The sequence below is a fragment of the Lates calcarifer genome, linkage group LG4 (genome assembly GCF_001640805.2).
Source record: "Lates calcarifer isolate ASB-BC8 linkage group LG4, TLL_Latcal_v3, whole genome shotgun sequence".
NCBI lineage: Eukaryota > Metazoa > Chordata > Actinopteri > Centropomidae > Lates > Lates calcarifer.
In genome coordinates, this window is record NC_066836.1 from 17,491,648 (window position 1) to 17,509,760 (window position 18,113).

An 18,113-nucleotide genomic window follows, 5' to 3' on the forward strand; every position below is an offset into this window, starting at 1 on the left:
TCCCTGTTGTTTACCAAGGCTCAAAGGTGAGTGCAACAACACCTTCCACCCTCATGTGTGTTTCTATAGAAACCACCACAGGTAAGGCAGGTAGGATGCTAATGGCCTCTCTCAGTGGGCCTGTGAGGCTCAGCTGCATGCAGCAGTTTGTCATGGAAAACCTGAGTCCCCTCTTGATTATTAACTTTTTGCACAGATTGAAACAGCAGCAACAAAGTCAGCTCGAAGGACCAGCAGAGTGCGACAAGAAGGTGGCCACTGTAAGTCAAATCAACTCATCTCTCCACACATTTACACACACATAGAGAGAGAAAAGATACTGACCCGAACACATGCGTCCTGCAATAAGTCATTATCCCGTTGGGCTGCTGAGCTTGAAGCCTGTCAGATTGATCCGACACTTTGTGATATGAGTACAAGATGCTGAGCAAGTTTTATAAACGTTATTCAAACAATCGAAACTCCCTGTATTATTCATGGGTTGCTGGAAAAACATATGGAGGTATTAACTTGGTGACAGTTCTGTTTAATATAACAAGCCCAAGGCTAGGAACACCAGAGCAGCTTGGAAATGGAGCCAACCATTCAATAAAACAGACAGTGATGTCATACCTAATTTATTCAGTATTGAACACAATGGAATGATATTTTGAATATTTTCTTTTATCACACACTCTGGTGGTAAAACTCCATATTCTGGCAAATGTAATCATGGTTTATCTGATATATTTTATCACCTGTATGACTTTATGACTAAATGTGATTTATTATATGTGAACTGGCAAATGGAGTTTCTCTTTTTGTGAAAACAGTCAAGTTATTCATATCAATAACCTACAAGAGGGAAGATACAGGCCTGGCACATTTCTTCATGGGGTTGTGGGAGAATCAAATGCTTTTGATGAAGCTGAAGAAAACAAGATTAAAAATGTATAAAGCTCAGAGTACTTTTACCTCACCTGGTAACCCGAGACATTGCCTGGTCCGTGACGCTCACAGGGAGGTGCTGCACTTCGGACGTGACTCAAAGAGAATTTTATCTTTAACATAAATGCCTAATGGAAACGGACTGCTGCAATCACTTCAAAACTGGACCGCACTGTCTCCAACGTTGATTTGATGTATTCTGCCCTGCCTTTCAGGTCTCATCCCCACTGAGCCTCATCTATAGGAGAAGCTTTGTATGATCTCTGTTTACTATCTGTATGAAGTTCTGAAATGGCCTCGTACAATGGTGCGACAAATTCCTCTGATTTTCTGGGCCAGCAGTAGTAATTGGACGCACAGTGTCTCCTGTTATCTGATTATGTTTCTGAACAACATTTCCGAACAACATGTGCAGACAGAGGTCGGCGTATAAAAGGCAGAAAGCCACTGAGCACAATGGATAATCACCAAAAGAGGAATCTAACTTTTCTTACCATTGGACTGATATTCATGCTGAGCGGCATTGAGTATGGTAAGTTCATTATGACAGCTTTATAGACTTGAAGACATGAGATAATGGTCTCATTAGAGCAGACTGGAATAAAAATCTGCTTGGCATTTGGGGCTATATGCTCACATCACAGAGGATATGGCATCTGGTTTAATTCAAATATATTTTGCTGTGGTTAAACGAAGCTTGTCATTTACACATCTCCCTCCTTCTCCTCTGTACTCATCCCCTATCATTTGTCTCTGGTGGTCTCAGCCGTCATTTTGCCTACAATATGGAGGTATCTGCAGCTTTTGGAGGCCCCTCCTTACTTCCTGGGTCTGGGTCTGTCTGCCTTCAGTCTGAGCGGGCTCATCACAGGCCCGCTTTTTGGGTTGTGGTCAGACCGGTGCAAAACCACAAAGTCCATCATCCTTTTTTCCAATCTGTTTGAGATTGCCGGTGAGTAGTCACTCCACAAGACAAATCACATGACAGAGATTTAGAGTGAGTGTTCAGTTGTTGTGTGAAACTCTGTAGCTCATATTTTGGTTTTGTCTGAAACAATTCACTCAGTTATTATTCACTGTGGATTTTATGTAGAGGACTTTAAAGTGCAAACTCAAAACAATCAGGTCTTAGGTCAGTCCTTTCAAATCAACAACTAACATCTAAATTTGCCTCTTTTTACCCCTGTCTGTGCAAAGCATGATGGAAGTTACCTCTCAGTTAATGAGAATAAATTATAGACTGCTTCACTGCATTACAGGGATAATTTGAGTCCATTATGTAAGTTGTTATGCTGAGTTGTTATGCTGTTAGCATATGTTATTAGCCATTCAAACGAAACACTGGTGGCAAAAAATAGCAAAAATTTTAGTGGAGAGAAAGAGTCTACAACAATGTTGGCTAATACTACCTCTGCATGCTAATGGTACTAAATAATAGCTAAAAGCTAATATTAGCATGCTCACAGCAACAATGCTAAAAAGTCAATTTGTAGTAGCTGGAGTGTTTACTGTGCTTACCATGTTATTTTAGTGTGTTAGCATGCTAACATTTGCTAATTAGCGCTAAGTGCAAAGCACCACTGAGGCTGACATTATTAGTTTTGCAGGTATTTGGTCATAAACCACAGCCTGATGATAAAAAATTAAGTTGTAAGAATTTATCTGGAGGGTAAAAAAAAAAATTGTTGGCAATATGTTACTGAGGCAAATTGGAAATCTTTTGGGGGAAAACCAGGGATCACCATAATCATTAGGATTAGAATTTTCATATTTCTTGTTTTAGATATGCTGCTAGCCACTAGCTAAAACCAGTTTTGAATTAACAAATTTGTCTCAAATGAAGATGCTTTTTTTTTTTTCTTATTTGTCCTCAGGCAACTTCATGTATTTCATTGGATATTCAAAGTGGCTGTTGTTATGCAGTCGGCTTGTAGCAGGTGACAGAAACACACGCACATACATGTAGTGAAACAACACACCCAGAGCATGTACTGTATTGGCATATGTCGACACAGCGAGGGTGTAACAGAAGGATGCTGTTTTCCTCTCAGGTGTCGGTGCAGGAGCGGGCTCCTCCATCTTTGGTTTCCTCACTCGGAGCACTCGCCCAGAGGAGCGCGCCGGTATCTTTGCTGCCATCATGGCCTGTCGACAAGTTGGCCTCCTTGTCGGTCAGTGCCCCCCCCCAAATATCACCATCACCACTACCACAATGGCCCCTTCATCTTAGAGGTGTCATTTCACCTCTTTCCACCTGCCCTGTCTTCTGAGAAATATCAGACGCTCACAAGGATTTTGTGATGTCTTCTTTGATGTGTAGTTTTAACTGTGAGAAGAAGAGATTCAATAAAATCACTAAGGTGGAGACTACTGTCTCCACACATCCTCTGTTTTTGTTCCATCTCATCTTTAAAGCGCTTCCTCCTGTCTCTCCAGGGCCGGCGTTCAACCTGTTCCTGCGGCTGTGTGATTTCAAACTGGGGCCCTTTGTTGTGAACAAGTATACGTCTCCTGGGGTAACAGCATCCAGATAATCAGTAATCTAAGGTTCTGCGAAAGCCTCATGAATACAGAAACAATCTTCAGAAATAGTTGCTCTGCATTCCTCCTGCCTCACATGTATTTTTTTCCTCTTTGTTGTCCTCTGAGTAAGAAGAATACAAAACACCTGCAGCAATACTCAGCCCCGTAACAACCTATATCGATCTATTTCCATCTCATGAGTCTCTCTGAATAAAACACCTGTAGCGCGGATGTAGCTTAAATGAGATATAACAAAGCTCTTATACGCCCACTTCCATTTTTCCACATAATTTGACACCGCACATCTCTCCTGATTTCACTGTGCCAGGTTACTTTGTTTTTGAACATTGTCCTCCATGTATCAAATATTTTATCTCTCTTGGTAGTTTTGTAGGAGTCTGATATTTTTTTAGGTAAATTTCTAAAATATGTGAAGACATTCTTGTCTTACTCCTCCACACTCTCAGATCTTCATGTGCCTGTTGTGGATGCTGCTCCAGTTTGTTGTCCTGGCCATGTACTGGGATGTACCACCCATCAGCTCAGAGGGGGGTGCAGTGATGGTGGAGATGAAACGGGAGGAGCAGGATGATGAGGAGGAGGTGCCACTGATGGGGTCCGACGAGGAGCCGGTGCACACCTACAGAGCTGTCAGCTCTGACCAATTGGAGACCTCCACCTCGTCTGAGATGCAGCCCTTCCATAGCACCTCAGCTGTCTCGAACCCCTTCAAAAACTTCAGTGCTAGCAGAGGTGAGTGAGCAGGTTTGACATGCCTGTCCGCAGCAATGATTGTCAGCTTTCCTCAGCCCTGTTTGTGGGGTTCAGGTAGGAGGAGGTGTCACTGCCAATGCACATGTTTCGTATCTGCTCTATTGATTTTTATGGCACACACACACACACACACACACACACGCACACACACACACACACACATTGGCTACACTCATACTCAGACACACTTTCCATTCTCCAGGTCTCTCTGAGGAATTCTGTGCAGCATGTCATTCCCTGTGTATTGATTGGACTTGTGTGTATGTGTCTGGTTTATGTCAGAGTATGTATCTGTGTGTATATACGTATATACAGTATTTATATATGATGTCAGGTGATGTCATGGTGTCGTATTGGATTAGTGTTATAGTAAGTTTACATGGGATGCAAGCAGTGATTGCATGTCTCTATTGATCAACGTCCTCTGTACTTTGTTAGTCTGTGTGTGTGTGTGTGGGGGAGTGGGGTGTCAAACCTTTGTATCGATTCTCTCACTCTTTGAAGATGTGGCAGCGGACTTCCTTTTTTATTGACTAGCTTGCTGTGGTTCACTTGTGGATGAAATGGAGACAGAATTGGTAATGTGGCCAACATTCCTCTTATTGATTCCTCTTTGTTTTGAAGAAAGTCTACAACACCAGAAACTCTCGAGCAAAACTGGAGGATATCTGCTGTTCTTGCCTATACTGTACGAGTGTGTGTTAGCCATTACAGGGTGCCTGGTATTCACTCTTGTGAATTATTGATCCCCTCCTGACTTTTTGTGTATCAGTGAGGAACCTTTGAAACTCGGGCAGATCTTTCACTTTCTTTCATCAAGTCTTTTCATTTCAGGTTTGGGTCATGGACAAAAAAATCGACACAAGTAAAATCTTTCTGAAGTTTTGCTTTTGGAACAAGGAAAATTATATAACTGTCTCTCTTTCCCTCAACCTCTCCTAGCCTATATGTATATATATTTTGGTTAATGTTGACTTTATTGGCATTAAAAGGGAAAGTCATACAGTACTGTTTGTTAACAGATGCAGTCAGTCTGAACTAGGTCAGTATTTCTACAGATGTACAAAGCCCTCTGTTTGTAATTCAATATTAAGTATTTCAGCAATAATGCACATATACACTTTATTTTAACCTTCCCCATTTAGCATTAATAAGCGATATATAAATAATTAATAATGGTTTAAAGGAATTGTTTGACATTTCTGTAAATGTACGGACAAGAGAGTGGTATCAATCTTCTCATCTTACTCTCAACAAGAAAGAGAATACATGCATTTCCCAATGTGTCTTTAGAAGACTGCTTGATAACACACTATAACACAGTTGTAATATTACATAATGTCCAGAGTTTTCTGAGGAAATTATGTAATACTGTATTAGTTTTCTGCATTTGTTACACTTCAGTTGATAAGTAATATGTAAAAAGTCACCAAGAGTCACCAACAACCACCAAATTTACACAGATTAGTTTACTATTCATGGGGTGTACATGTATGCTCAGTCAGAGACAAAAAACCCTGATGATGTCATCTGGGTTTTCTTGGTGTGGGACTACTCTAAGATATGTGGACTCTTACCAGGCGAGGATGGTCTAAGTAAACACAACTGCTGAATCCAGTGTTTTGGGATGCACTCACACTAGGGACTGAAACTCAGGATATCTTGATATTAAATATTAATCCACTTGAGGGCCCCTTTAAACCCATATCATACATTTTTAAAGCCAGATTAACCCACATTTACCTGCAAACAACTTGTACATAGTATATATATGGACATGCACACATGCTAGAGTATGCAAAAATGAAATTGTGCAAATAATAGTGCAAACACTAAACAGAGAGAACTGAACCATAGTAGATCACACACTGCAATATCAAGCCATTCCTCCAGCCATCTGGCACATACATCCAAATTTAGCAGCAAGCCCAGCTCATTTTTCCTCCTCTCCAAGTCCATAAGGGAGTTTTTGTTCCAGGAAAAGCTGGTATCAAAAATTGGAATTGATTAAAATACATTTTTTTTCTCTCCTGTTATCATGTTTTGGACATAAAACCAAAAAAAAAACAAAAAAAACCAGAACTCTCAGTTATCTCTAGAAAAAGAAAAAGACAGTTTACCGGACCAGAGGATCAAGAGGACCAACCAGCCAGGCTCCATCACGCCTGCCTATTTCAGTCTAAAGATAATTTCAGATAGTCCGAGTCTTATTTTCTCTTTAAACTTTTTTATCTCAATGTAACTTGCCAGTCGAAACTCTCAATTTAATTTTACCACTTGAGTTAGTTTTATGGTTTTCTCTGTGGTTTCTCTGGTTTTCAGTATATCTCTCTGTCTCTCTCTCTGCAGAGTTCCTGAGAGAGGAGGTGGTTGTTCTCCTCACGGCTCAGTTCATCACACTCTTCAATCAGACAGCCCTGGAGGTGAGAGCAGTTACCGTTGAGATCCATCAGCCTGAGTTTCCAAACATTTCACACAATGTCACACTATTTTACCCAGGGTTTCATCCACACTGCATTCATCTGAACCTTACCTGGAAAGACCTGCGCTGCTACTTTGAGAGAATAATCAAGTATCGTTTAACGCTCAAAGTAAAACTAATGTAACAAGTGAACATAATCACTCTCTGTGCTCTGAACATGAAAAATGAAGAGGCTTTCTCTCCTCTCATTAAACTGCAGTGACTGAATAGTCACACAGTGCTGACCTGGATTATATAATCACTGTAATATCAAAATAGAACACTTCTTTTGATCTGGACTGAATGAAGCCTTTGAAGGACTTAAAAGGTGCTCGTTTCAGCTCTAATAAGAATCTCCACCTCTAACTCTGACTGAATCACTTCATCTAACTGACTGACCTTGTGAGCATCTTTCTAAAAAATCCCCAGACCATGGTGACTCCTCTGACGCAGCGCTACTTCAGCTTCGGTGAGCTGGGCAACAGCCTGATGTACAGCCTGTGCGGGGTGGAGGTCATCCTGGGCTTCTTCTTTGTGCGCTGGCTGAGCAGGAAGGTGGCGGACCGCGCTGTGCTGGCTGTGGGCCTGGTCATCTGCTCTGCCGCCTGTATCTGGTGCCTCATCTTCCTCTGCAACCCCCAAGGTGCTGACCTGTGCGGGCACAACATACATACACACTCAGACACACATGCAAGAGGCGCAGGCAGACTCGAAAAAAAAAAAAAAAAGAGGCTTGTATTCTGTGCCAAATCCTTTCTGTGCGACTGGTGTTGGTGTGTACAGCACACCATATTGGGTTACACACTGGCTGAATTGAATGTGCTCTGTAAATGATATCACTTAGGCTCTGGCAGGCCAGCAGGAGATCATACAGGCAAACTGGATCCTGTATGTTCATGTTGGCCTGCGTCTGTTGCAACTCGTCACGTTTATCACTCTGATTACAAGTGACAGGTGCTGGAGCTGGGGAGTGCCTGAGTACATATAAAAGGATTACAGTAATCTAATTAGACAAAAATGCTATTTGTTAAAGCATACCCTACATTTGTTTGCTATTTGTTACAGTTACAGTTAAAACAACCAGACAGGGAAATAAAACCTATGCAGCAGATACCTGAGGAAAAAAAATAAATTCTTAGACTACTAAGAAACACATTTGATTGGTTAAAAATGCATTTTGATTGTAAGATTATAGACTTTCAGCTCATGGAGGAACATCCAACAGTTTGAGTGGGCACAAATTCACACAAACATGTGCATGATGCAAAGCAGCAGAGAACAAAAATCTAGTGGCTGCCAGCTTGGCAGTGGTTTCATTTTCAGATAGAGCTATCTCTGGTGGTGCCAACCCATTTGTGGAAGGAACTTAAAAACCGAGAGAAGAGGGGCTGGATAACTGAAGTATGATTTGTCACACACTTTGAATCATTATCACTGCATATCAGAAATAAAAAGCACCAAGATATTGTAATTTAATAGCTGCAGGATCTATACCATGTATTCATTTTAGGTATGTGAGAGTTGGTGTTCAATTGCAGCCTGTAAATGTAATTGTCTAATGACATCTTCCATATAATTTGTGGGAAAACAATTGTAATTCAATAATATGGTAAAATATGGTATTATCTTTCCATCCCTGCCAGGTGGTTATGGATGGGAGCTAACAGCATTCATCATCGGAGTGTTTCTGCAGCTGCTGGGGCTTCCCTTCGTGGCCGTGTCTCAGGTGTCTCTGTTCTCCAAAGTCACTGCAGAAAAAACACAAGGTTTGGCTCACTTTACCTTGGCACGTTTGCACGATTCAGCATATTAAAACAACAGATTGCTGCTCAGCATATGTGACACAAAGAAAGAGTTATTCATACTGTACTTGTGGGCCATATTTTAATGTTTGTAGATGAAAAAAAAAGATTTAATTTTTTGTGATGTCACCTAAAGGATTCAGCCAAGGTGTCAGACGCTCAGTTGGGGGCCTGGCCACCATCTTGGGTCCTTTGTGGGCTGGAGGACTGACCAATAATTTGTACATAATGCTGGGCATGATGCTAGCTCTTCTCATGATGATCACAGTAAGTGAAGCACAGCTTAATAGCATCACACAGAGAGAAAAGTGGCAACATGTTGAATTAAAGCAATATTTTGGAGACATTTTGAGAAAAACACTCATTTGCTTTCTATTTAAAAGTTAAATGGAAAGATTGATAACACTCTGCACTCACACCTGTGCACTAAATTGCTATTGCCAGTTCACCTAGTGTAAAGACTGGAAACGGGGGAAGCAGCTAGCTGTGTTGTGCTCTTAAAGTAACTCACAAACAATAACCTATAACCTCAACTGGATTTCAGTCTTACAGTAATAGTTTTATATTTTGAGAAATACGCTTTATTCAAGTTTTGCTGAGTTAGATGAAAAAACTGACACTGAAAGTGTTGACTGCAGACTTGAGCTCACTAAATGAACACGTTATATTCAATTTGTTGAAACTGTCATCAAAAGGTTTTAAATATTAATTAGTTAGTCAGTTTCTGCTAAGCTATGCTAACCAGCTCCTGGCTGTAGCTTCATATTTACTGCACAGACCTAGTTGCATCAATCTTCTCATCTAACTCTTGACAAGAAAGCAAATTACCACATTTTCCAAAACTCTTTCACAATTACTTTACTTTTGATATTGTAAAAGGGCTGGAATTGACAATGTTAACGCTTTAACCCAGAATACCTACGATAGTATCTGTGTGCCGTCTCTATTTGAAGCTATTCAAAGCTATGCTTTAAGAAACATTTTTTTCACATACCCAAACTAAAAAACAGTAGCTACAGGGTATAATTGCTGCAAAACTCCTTAACTCAGCATGTCTTTGATAGCCTCTCCTTATTACTTGGTGCTCTCTATTCTCTAAAGCCATATCACGCTGTACATTTTTGCAGGTTATGACAGCGCTGTCCTACGACCGCCTGACTGAGCCCAGGGCAGTGCAATGTGCCCACAACTCTGACAGCGGAGGATAGAGCTACAGTCTGTCTGAGGAGCAGCAGAGGCTAAAGACAGACAGAGGGAATGCCCTTCACTTCTGAGAGAATCAATACAAGTTTGCTGCAGAGGAAAATGTATGAGTGTGGAATAAAAATGTTCAAATAACATGCTGTACCTCAGAGCCTGTCACAGAGGTGATCACACTTCACAGGTAAAATACTGTATGTTTTAAGCAATGCACAATCTCTTTCTTTTATTAGAATCTACCTTGTATGAATATCACTATCAGACTATTAATTATATGTTACACAAGGGGGCACCATTGCTCTCATATTGAATATTCAAAGGTGTAATTGAAGATGAAAGCCATTATTTTTAAACTGAACTATTTATATTCCCAGGTGTTGATGAAAAGATAAGAGAGCAGGTTTTACCATGTGACCCATGTACCAAAATTTTCATTTCTTGTCCCGAGTCTTTCTTCCTCTAGGAAAAAAACAACAAAAAACATCTTTCTGAAAATGAAACGGTTGACACAATGAGTGCAGAAGTGGAGTTGTCAACATCTTAGCAGCTCCATGTCAGTGAAACTGATAGAATAAGAGGGTCAAAGACAGTGAAACTTAACAGATTTCTTGGTATTTCTTTGTAGGGTTGGAGGAAAACTGTGCACTTTTAATGTTAGAATTAAACACAAAGCCTTCAATGTAATGAAACCACTTTGATGCTATCTGGATCTATTCCTCTATATCATATGTGAAAATGAGAAGCTCTTGAATTAAAACCAAATTTTGAGAAATACTTGTTAATTAGCCTTCTCTATCTTTTTACTATGGGGGCAGATTTAAAGTTTAATTACCTGTATTCATAATTCAAAACATGACAAGGTGTGAGTAGTGTATAGTCAGCTGTTCTTGCCTATATTCTCCTCTAGGATGTGCTGTATGCTACACATCTGCATCTAAGACGAGAATGCTGTAAGCAACATCAAGACATTGTAGATTCCCTTTGTACCAATGAACATGGATTTGGCCAATCTCTCTGTTTTTGCATAATTGCAGATAAGGCTCAGTAACCTTTCCAGTTTTCTACACTCAGCATGTGATGTTTGGCTTTCCAAAGGCTTTTCTCCTGAAATGGAAATTCTAATCTCAGGGACTCAAGGACATAATATATATAAGTACTTTCATGCCCTGATCAGCGTATTCAAGTACTTGACATTTTAAGGGAGATAACAGAGTGCATAGAATCAGGTCAAGCCTGAATTTAGTTTCTTTGAACTGTCTCATTTTTTTTTAAGCATGATCCCTGGTGTTTTGTGTTTTTAAAGAAACTTGTATACAACAACCTAAATATCCACAACCATTTTAAAGCCCAAGAACACTATTTCAAACAGCAGTTCTCCACTATATCATTAAACATTAACAATTAAACAAATACTAATTAGTAAAAAAAAAAAATGTGTGACTCACTCAAGAGGTATAACACATTCTTCCTCTAACACATTAAAAGTTTAACTCACAAGTGATAAAATGCACCCTTGCTCAATTCAGTGAATTCCGGGCTTTTGCTCCTACAGCCTTATTGGTCTGATATGACCAGCATCTCATGGTAGCTAACGTTAGCTAGCTTTTTACATGAGACTATTTGCTGATTTATAACTCCCGCTGATATTACATCCCATTTTAGCATGAATATATAATATATAATACAAAACAATGCACAAGGTAAATATGCTGTACCTTACCATCAATCCATGTCCTTTTTTTGTCTTTTATATAAGAACTGACAGAAAAACAAAAAAACAAACAAACAAAAGAAACTAAGTATTTCTCTATGACATTAAATAGTCATGACCAAATGAGAAAAAATAAATAAATATAAGTTTAGGTATTATTTATGTTTAGCAATAGAAACTTAATCTCATCATCAGGATTCATCAGGTGACATCAGATTCTAATTCAAATGTTGCTAAATTCTGATTGGTTCTCACAAGTGAGTGACATCACCTTTTTCTGACTAAGTCCCTCCCACCTCAAACCAGAGAGAACAGCAGAGAGAAACAAAAAAAAAAAAAAATTCTCATGTGAAATAACCAAAACTGTTCAAACTTTGTCAGAAAAAATAAATGTATTTATGTAAGACCCGATCATTCATAGTAAATAGCGGATTGAAAAAATGTTTTAGTGCCTCTATCACCAGAATATTCTATTCTCATGATCCTCCTTTCATACACAAAAGCATCTGTATCAGTGCAGTCGACTACAGTATCTTCCACCTCTATAGCAGCCTATAGAGGCAGCACACAACCCCCCCAAGGACATAAATAGCAAAGGCATGTTAAATATACCAAAGGTAGGTACAGACACACAAGTTATGAAATTTTAAAGATACACAGAACAACCATTTGATGCAGAAGCCAACAATTATTTCTGTGAACCACGGATGAGAGTTTGTCGCTATGGAGATGTAGTTTTGTGAGGAGGAAAAGTAAGAAGGCAGAGATAAAATAATGTTACGTAATTGGAGAGTGGAAACCCGGGCTGCTCTGGTGGAGCTGGTTGTGGAACAGATGAAGGTGTAGTAGAGCTTTAATGGAAGCATCCGCATGTTGTACTACTACGTAGCTATAAACGGCTCAGTCTGCTTTCTATATAGAAGCTGTTTTCATGCCATGTTGTGGAAGAATTACTCAGCTACATGCAGTTATTTCAGTGGAGTGTAAAAATATCTACAACTATTCAGTGTTTAGTGCTTTTCTGTGTAGTTGCTGCTGTACACTGAACTGAGCAGTGAAGCAACAGTTTAGTCTGCTACATCCAAGTCTTATCCTTGATTGTTGTGAGGTATAGATTACACCAAGCCTTGGTGGTTTATCTCTGTGTGTATCATTACCTTGAGACACAATAAAGACAGTCTGACCCTCACACCCTCTTATTTATAGAAATTTTTATCTTTTCCACATTGATAACATGTTTCATAGACATGTTATAATGTTGCATTTTTGGGAGCATGTTGCATTTTCAGAAAGCAGAAACCCATGTTTAGGATAATTTTCACCATTTAACACCTGTGTTCACAAATTAACCTGTGGGGGAAAATGCAAGCATGTGCATTATTCTCTTAATAATAATAGCATAATTAATGGTTTAAAGATATCATTTATTTTTTTATATACATTTCTAACCTGGATTTTCCATTCGTTGCTTCAGTGCAACAATTAGGCTACTTGTCAGGACAAAACCACCCTCCATGATGATGATGTATTTTGTTTTTGGTCTAAAGGGACAAAAGGAACCTGATCTAATAAGGTCAGTTTTGTACATTTTAGCACTCTAGAGCCAAACACATAGAAGCTACAGAGCTCTGGTCAGAATTATTTATGTCTCAAAACAAGAATGATTCATATTTGCTATTCATGACAGCACTTGCAGCATTTTTGAATGTGTCAGATGGAATAGGGTGGAAGTAATGAACAGGAGAGAATAACATTATCATGCAAATATACTGTATTTCTTCTGCAAAGGCAGAGTGCAAAAAATGTGATTCTCGTGTCTGTTTCACGACCAAAAGCAACTGCTTCCTGAGGTAAATGAAGACAGTTCATAAATGTATCGGGGAAAACAATAGTGAATTTTTACATTAAAAAACAAGTGAACTGTTTTTTTTATGGATTATAACCATAAGACCCAGAAATCTCCCCCCAAGAATAAAATCTGAGCTGTAACCAGTTAATAGACTATATCCACTTTTTATCAAAGGGGAATTTAACAATGGCTTCTTTCATTTTTTTGCTTTGAAGGCAAATTGACGCTGTCATCTAACAAAGATAAAGGTAATTGGTCACAAAGAGGAAAACAGCATTTGACTGGAGCCAATGTATAACAATTATGTTAGCGGCTGCAGAGGGGCAGAGAGTGGCTCTGCTCTTCCTGATGGTATTAGCTGGACTGAGGATGGTTGTTAATGACTCGTAGATGATAGATGAGTTATCGTTTGGAAAAAAATATGAAGGGAGGGGGGTGAAATCAGGCCAGCTATATTCATTACATGACTTAACCCCCCCCCCCACCTCCAGTCTATATTTTGTGCAGGAAGATTTGTCCTTACAAATCATTTATTAAGGGATTTCATTTTAGGTGGATATATTTATTCAGGATGTAATTTTGTTTCCTTGGTGGGGGCTATTCATTAAAAAATCTTCTTAAAAAGATGTCAGCAGGTTGGTCTCCTGCCAGCTTGGTCAAAGATTTACAGTTTCACCGTCATTGTTGCTGACTTAAGGCTCTGACTTCTGGACGTCATTGCCAGGGTGTGGCTCAAGTCCAATAAAGTGTGTGTGTGGCAGAAAGAAATTTAGCTTGTCACATGCACACACACACACATACACACACACACACACACACACACACACAGGGGGGTGGTGGGGTGGTGGGGGGCAGATTTGTGACCAATTATGTGAAAGTTTTTCTTTATCTATTTCGCAGTATTATGTGTGTGAGCAGGCATAATTGGATGAGAGCTTGAATCTACACCTTATAGCAATATCGAGATGGCCGACTAATGAGCTGACAGGGGAGCGGGAAAAGAGAGGAGAGGAGAGGGGGACAGTGTGTGCTCATGGCTCGGTATCGATGAATACAAATCACAGTTCTCCATGTCCCCTCTCTCTCATAAGCAGCTTTAGATTCAAAAACAGGACTGGCTGGCGGGAAAGGCAAATGATTTGATTTATTACATGTGACGCCAGCGCCTGGGGGTATGTATATGTGCAGAGGCTACAGTCACTCAGGTAGCCTCCCTCTGCATTTCTTATGGCTCCTACCACTACGTGTTTGTATTCTGTGGGGCTGGCATCGCCTCAGATACATTGAATCAATTGCCTCCACCCACAGCAGCCATCCACCCCCGTACTCATATGTGAGCCTTAGTGAAATTAATGCCTCTGGGACGTACACGAGCACTGAGTTTAAGGCAGCCTTGCTCATTGATTGGAGCCCATTGTAACAGCAATGGAAATATATTCAGATAATTATCAGGCTCATTTAGGTATGTGGCTTGCTTATGAACCTGGTGTTGCTTTGTGAAGAGAGAGGGAGAGGTTTTTTTTTTTTCAGTAGCAGTACGAGAGAGCTTCAGAGCTGACAGTAAATTTGCTCATCAACCAGTTTCGTTCCAGTGTGAGGTAAAAATTATCCAATATTTCACGGTCTGGCCCTTTGAAGGTGGCGTTACTCAGCAAAGCTCAATGTGCTATGGAGGAGAAATGGAACAGTGTTCAAAATAACACCTTATTTCTATGGGTGGATGGATGCAGGCCTGTCCAGCATCCTGCATGAAGAAATGATGCAATATCAGAAACCCTTGGTGTTTGACTGACTGCGGTAAACAAATCAAGTAAACAGCCGATCCTCATGTTTCATTTTGCCCTCCTTTATCCTCCTGTGGTGGCAAAAAAGCCCCGGCCATGCTTGTTGTCTGACGACTCTAAGGTCAAGGTTTATCTGCTTGTGGACCTGTGGGAGCCCATTGATCTCATTAACAGTTATGTGTGAAGAATATTATAAAATGATGAGAACTTCACAGGAGGTCAGCCGAGGATCAATATTAAATCCTATCTCATTTATAATCCTGCTGAGCGGAGAGGCTCCGCGGGGCTTAGCTGCTTAAAGAAGACAGCTTTTGACAATTTACTTTAATACTCATATGAATAAATGTAATGACACACAAGTGCTTTGAGATGAGGTTTTCTATTGTCTGTTTGCAGGCACTTTAGTACTGTTTCGCTGTCAACAAATGCACTATAAATACACTGATGGATGATGGCAAGGCTTGACCAAAGCGCACACACACACAAACCTGATCAAGGAAAGTATTGACATAGAGGCAATATGAATTGTAAATCATTTCATCAAATGTTTGTTACATCTCCCATCAGGCTGATGTTGTGTCCTCGGCTATTTTTAAGGAGATTTTTGGCTGCTCTTATCTGTTATCTCCACCCTCTTACACACAGCATCTTCAGATCAAGGATTAAGCTTCTCATTATACATATCACTCAGGGGATTAACCCTTTCACACACTCTTATCTCCTTGAGTTATGAATCTGACCGCTGATGGGCGCAGAGCTCGACAAGGGGCTTTTTTTTTTTCATGAGGTTGATTTTGAGGCAAATTCCAGCAGGCAGCTGCAAAAGAAACTCTGAAACTTTGTCTCCCCCTCTCCCAAATCTAAGAATTTAACCTTTGATTTGGTATGTTCCTGAGCCAATTAAGCTGTGAGATTTGTTTGAAGTTGCAGATTGAAAGGAGGGCTTCACCGTTTTTTTCGGGGCCCAAACAGCAAAGGGAGACCACAGGGGTCCAGGTTCCCAGAGCCTGCATGTGTAATCCCGTCTAACATGCATGCAAATCTCATCTGTGCCCGCACACAATGGCCTGTCTGTGTGGAGGAGGGAGGAAGGAAAAGAGAGACAGAGAGAGAGGGAAGGAAAGCTGTAAGTGTGTGTCCTCTGTGCCAGAGCATATGCCACAATACTGTAGGTCTTCAGAGACTGAGCACAGACAAACTAAGGTTCACAGACTAGTGAGAGTCTTTTATAGGGGTTGATATTTAAACATCTGCATAATTAATCCAATATCTGCTGAGCTCTCTGAGGAGAGAAAAAACACAGCATCGCCCGTGGAAAAGAGAACATTGTAAATTCCTGGCACTGCTCTGAGTGCACTTCTTCTTCTCTGCGGTGTAAAAACAAAAGTTGGCAACCCAGATCTCAGGGGAAATTAAAAATCTTTGTCTCATCCAGCCAATTAAATGAAATACACTTTTTTTGTACATGGCTGGAGCTGGCCCCTGGAATCTATTTATGACTGTGTTGTGCACTTCTACTACGCTGCTCACCGCAGAGAGCTTCACTTCAGGCGTGTAGGGTTAAAGGTGCAGGATTTTTCTTTTTTTCTTTTTCATCTCAGAGGCAGAGACACAGAGAACTTACTTTCCATCTGTCTCGATCATATAGATTTATAGGATTAGACCAAATGCTGTTTTAGTGCTCAGCAGAGGCTCAACTCTTTCATGTGAAACATTGGATTAGATAGTCAGGGAGCTTTTGTGTGTGTGTCCTCTCCGCTTGTCCAATGGCTCCTTTCTCTGGCATCTTATTATTGTGTGGTAGGCTGCTTCTGCATGCACGCCACGCCTTGAACTTTATTACATTTCGATAACTTTATGTGTGTGTGTGTGTGTGTGTGTGTGTGTCTTTATTCTCCCAAGCTAGCACCTCTGTTCTATTGGGACTCCCGGTGGGCAGACCATAGCTCCGCAGGGGGCCTTCACTCCAATTTGCCATCGTTTGTCACCATTTGTTCGCCCTGACAAACAAAATGTTGGCCCTCGGTCCCCTCCCGTTTGGACACAGTCACACATGGGATCAGCTGCTCTCCTCTTCTCATAGCTCTGTTTTTAGTGGGATTCCTTTTCTTTTCTTTTCTTTTTTTTTTAAAAACCAAATCATTTTGCTCTGCATGTTAGCTGGGGCGGACATGTGCTCAAAATAGTCTCCCCTGTCTAATTACCTCATTTCATCTGACATTAATATTGTAGCATGTTACTGTTGCATTATTGATGGTGTGTTTGTCTGGGTGTATGAGATGTTAATTAAAAGATAAACTGGAGCTGTGGCTGTATGACAGTCTCTTTATCTGGGAGTCAGCAGGCTTCTAGAGAGTTCTTTTCTCCGGCCCTGTCTCCCAGTCTATTGTTGATGCAGTCAGATGTCTCTTCCAGCCCCAGCTTCATTGTGTACTTAAATATCTCTATTACAGGCCCTTAGATTTCAAGGTAATTGCATAATGCTCTTTAAAACCAGTTTTATCATAAACTCTAGCAGGACAGTCTTCAGAGGCCAGCTGGGCTGAGCACTGATGAATGAGGTCGAGATGTTTCTGGCAGATATCAGCTTCTGCATACTGTAGGCATGGAAACCTTGTCCTCAGTCAGATAGCTGATTCTGATTTCCAGCCTCATATCACTTTCTTGCATCTCGGCTGGTATAGCAGAGGAACTAAAACATGTTAAATTGCTCCCCAGCTCCATAAAAACACAGGAAGGTCAGGCAGTTAAAGAGCTTTCTGAAGCTTCCTGGGAGAGTAAAGTCCCTCTTTGGATTGCTTGCAAATGGACAGGCAGTAAACTTTAGGTGACTTTACAGTGCTAACAGCAAGGAGTGAATCCAGTCGGGCATTTGGTTTCACTCTCCTCTGCCTCCTCCCTCTCCCCCTCCTCCTCCTCCTCCTCCACTTCTCTCTCATGTTCTGTGTCGTAAGGTTTTAGCTGGGAGTTGTGAGATGAACCGACAGATGACCGTACCATTAGGCTGAGTGGCTGGCTGGTTCTCTGGTCAATGAGGCCACGGTGACAAATAAGTTGGCAGAGATTTACACGAGAGGCTCCT

The 18,113-nt window shown here is 40.6% G+C and overlaps 1 protein-coding gene across 1 annotated transcript; it reads left to right on the plus strand.

The window, feature by feature from the left end:
• Positions 1-1,349: 1,349 nt before the first annotated feature.
• mfsd8l2 (major facilitator superfamily domain containing 8-like 2) lies at positions 1,350-10,461 on the plus strand. Its single transcript, XM_018677234.2, has 11 exons — positions 1,350-1,459; positions 1,694-1,879; positions 2,802-2,864; positions 2,979-3,098; positions 3,364-3,443; positions 3,918-4,203; positions 6,574-6,647; positions 7,115-7,328; positions 8,329-8,451; positions 8,624-8,754; positions 9,615-10,461. Exons 1-11 carry the CDS (start codon positions 1,384-1,386, stop codon positions 9,693-9,695), a joined length of 1,434 nt encoding a protein of 477 aa, XP_018532750.1. The 5' UTR covers positions 1,350-1,383; the 3' UTR covers positions 9,696-10,461.
• Positions 10,462-18,113: the final 7,652 nt, after the last annotated feature.

Coding starts and splice junctions, on each gene's coding strand:
- mfsd8l2 (XM_018677234.2), top strand. CDS start 1,384: ATGGATAATCACCAAAAGAGGAATCTAACTTTTCTTACCATTGGACTG. Junction 4,204..6,573: donor AAACTTCAGTGCTAGCAGAG/GTGAGTGAGCAG, acceptor CTCTCTCTGCAG/AGTTCCTGAGAGAGGAGGTG. Junction 8,755..9,614: donor CTCTTCTCATGATGATCACA/GTAAGTGAAGCA, acceptor ACATTTTTGCAG/GTTATGACAGCGCTGTCCTA.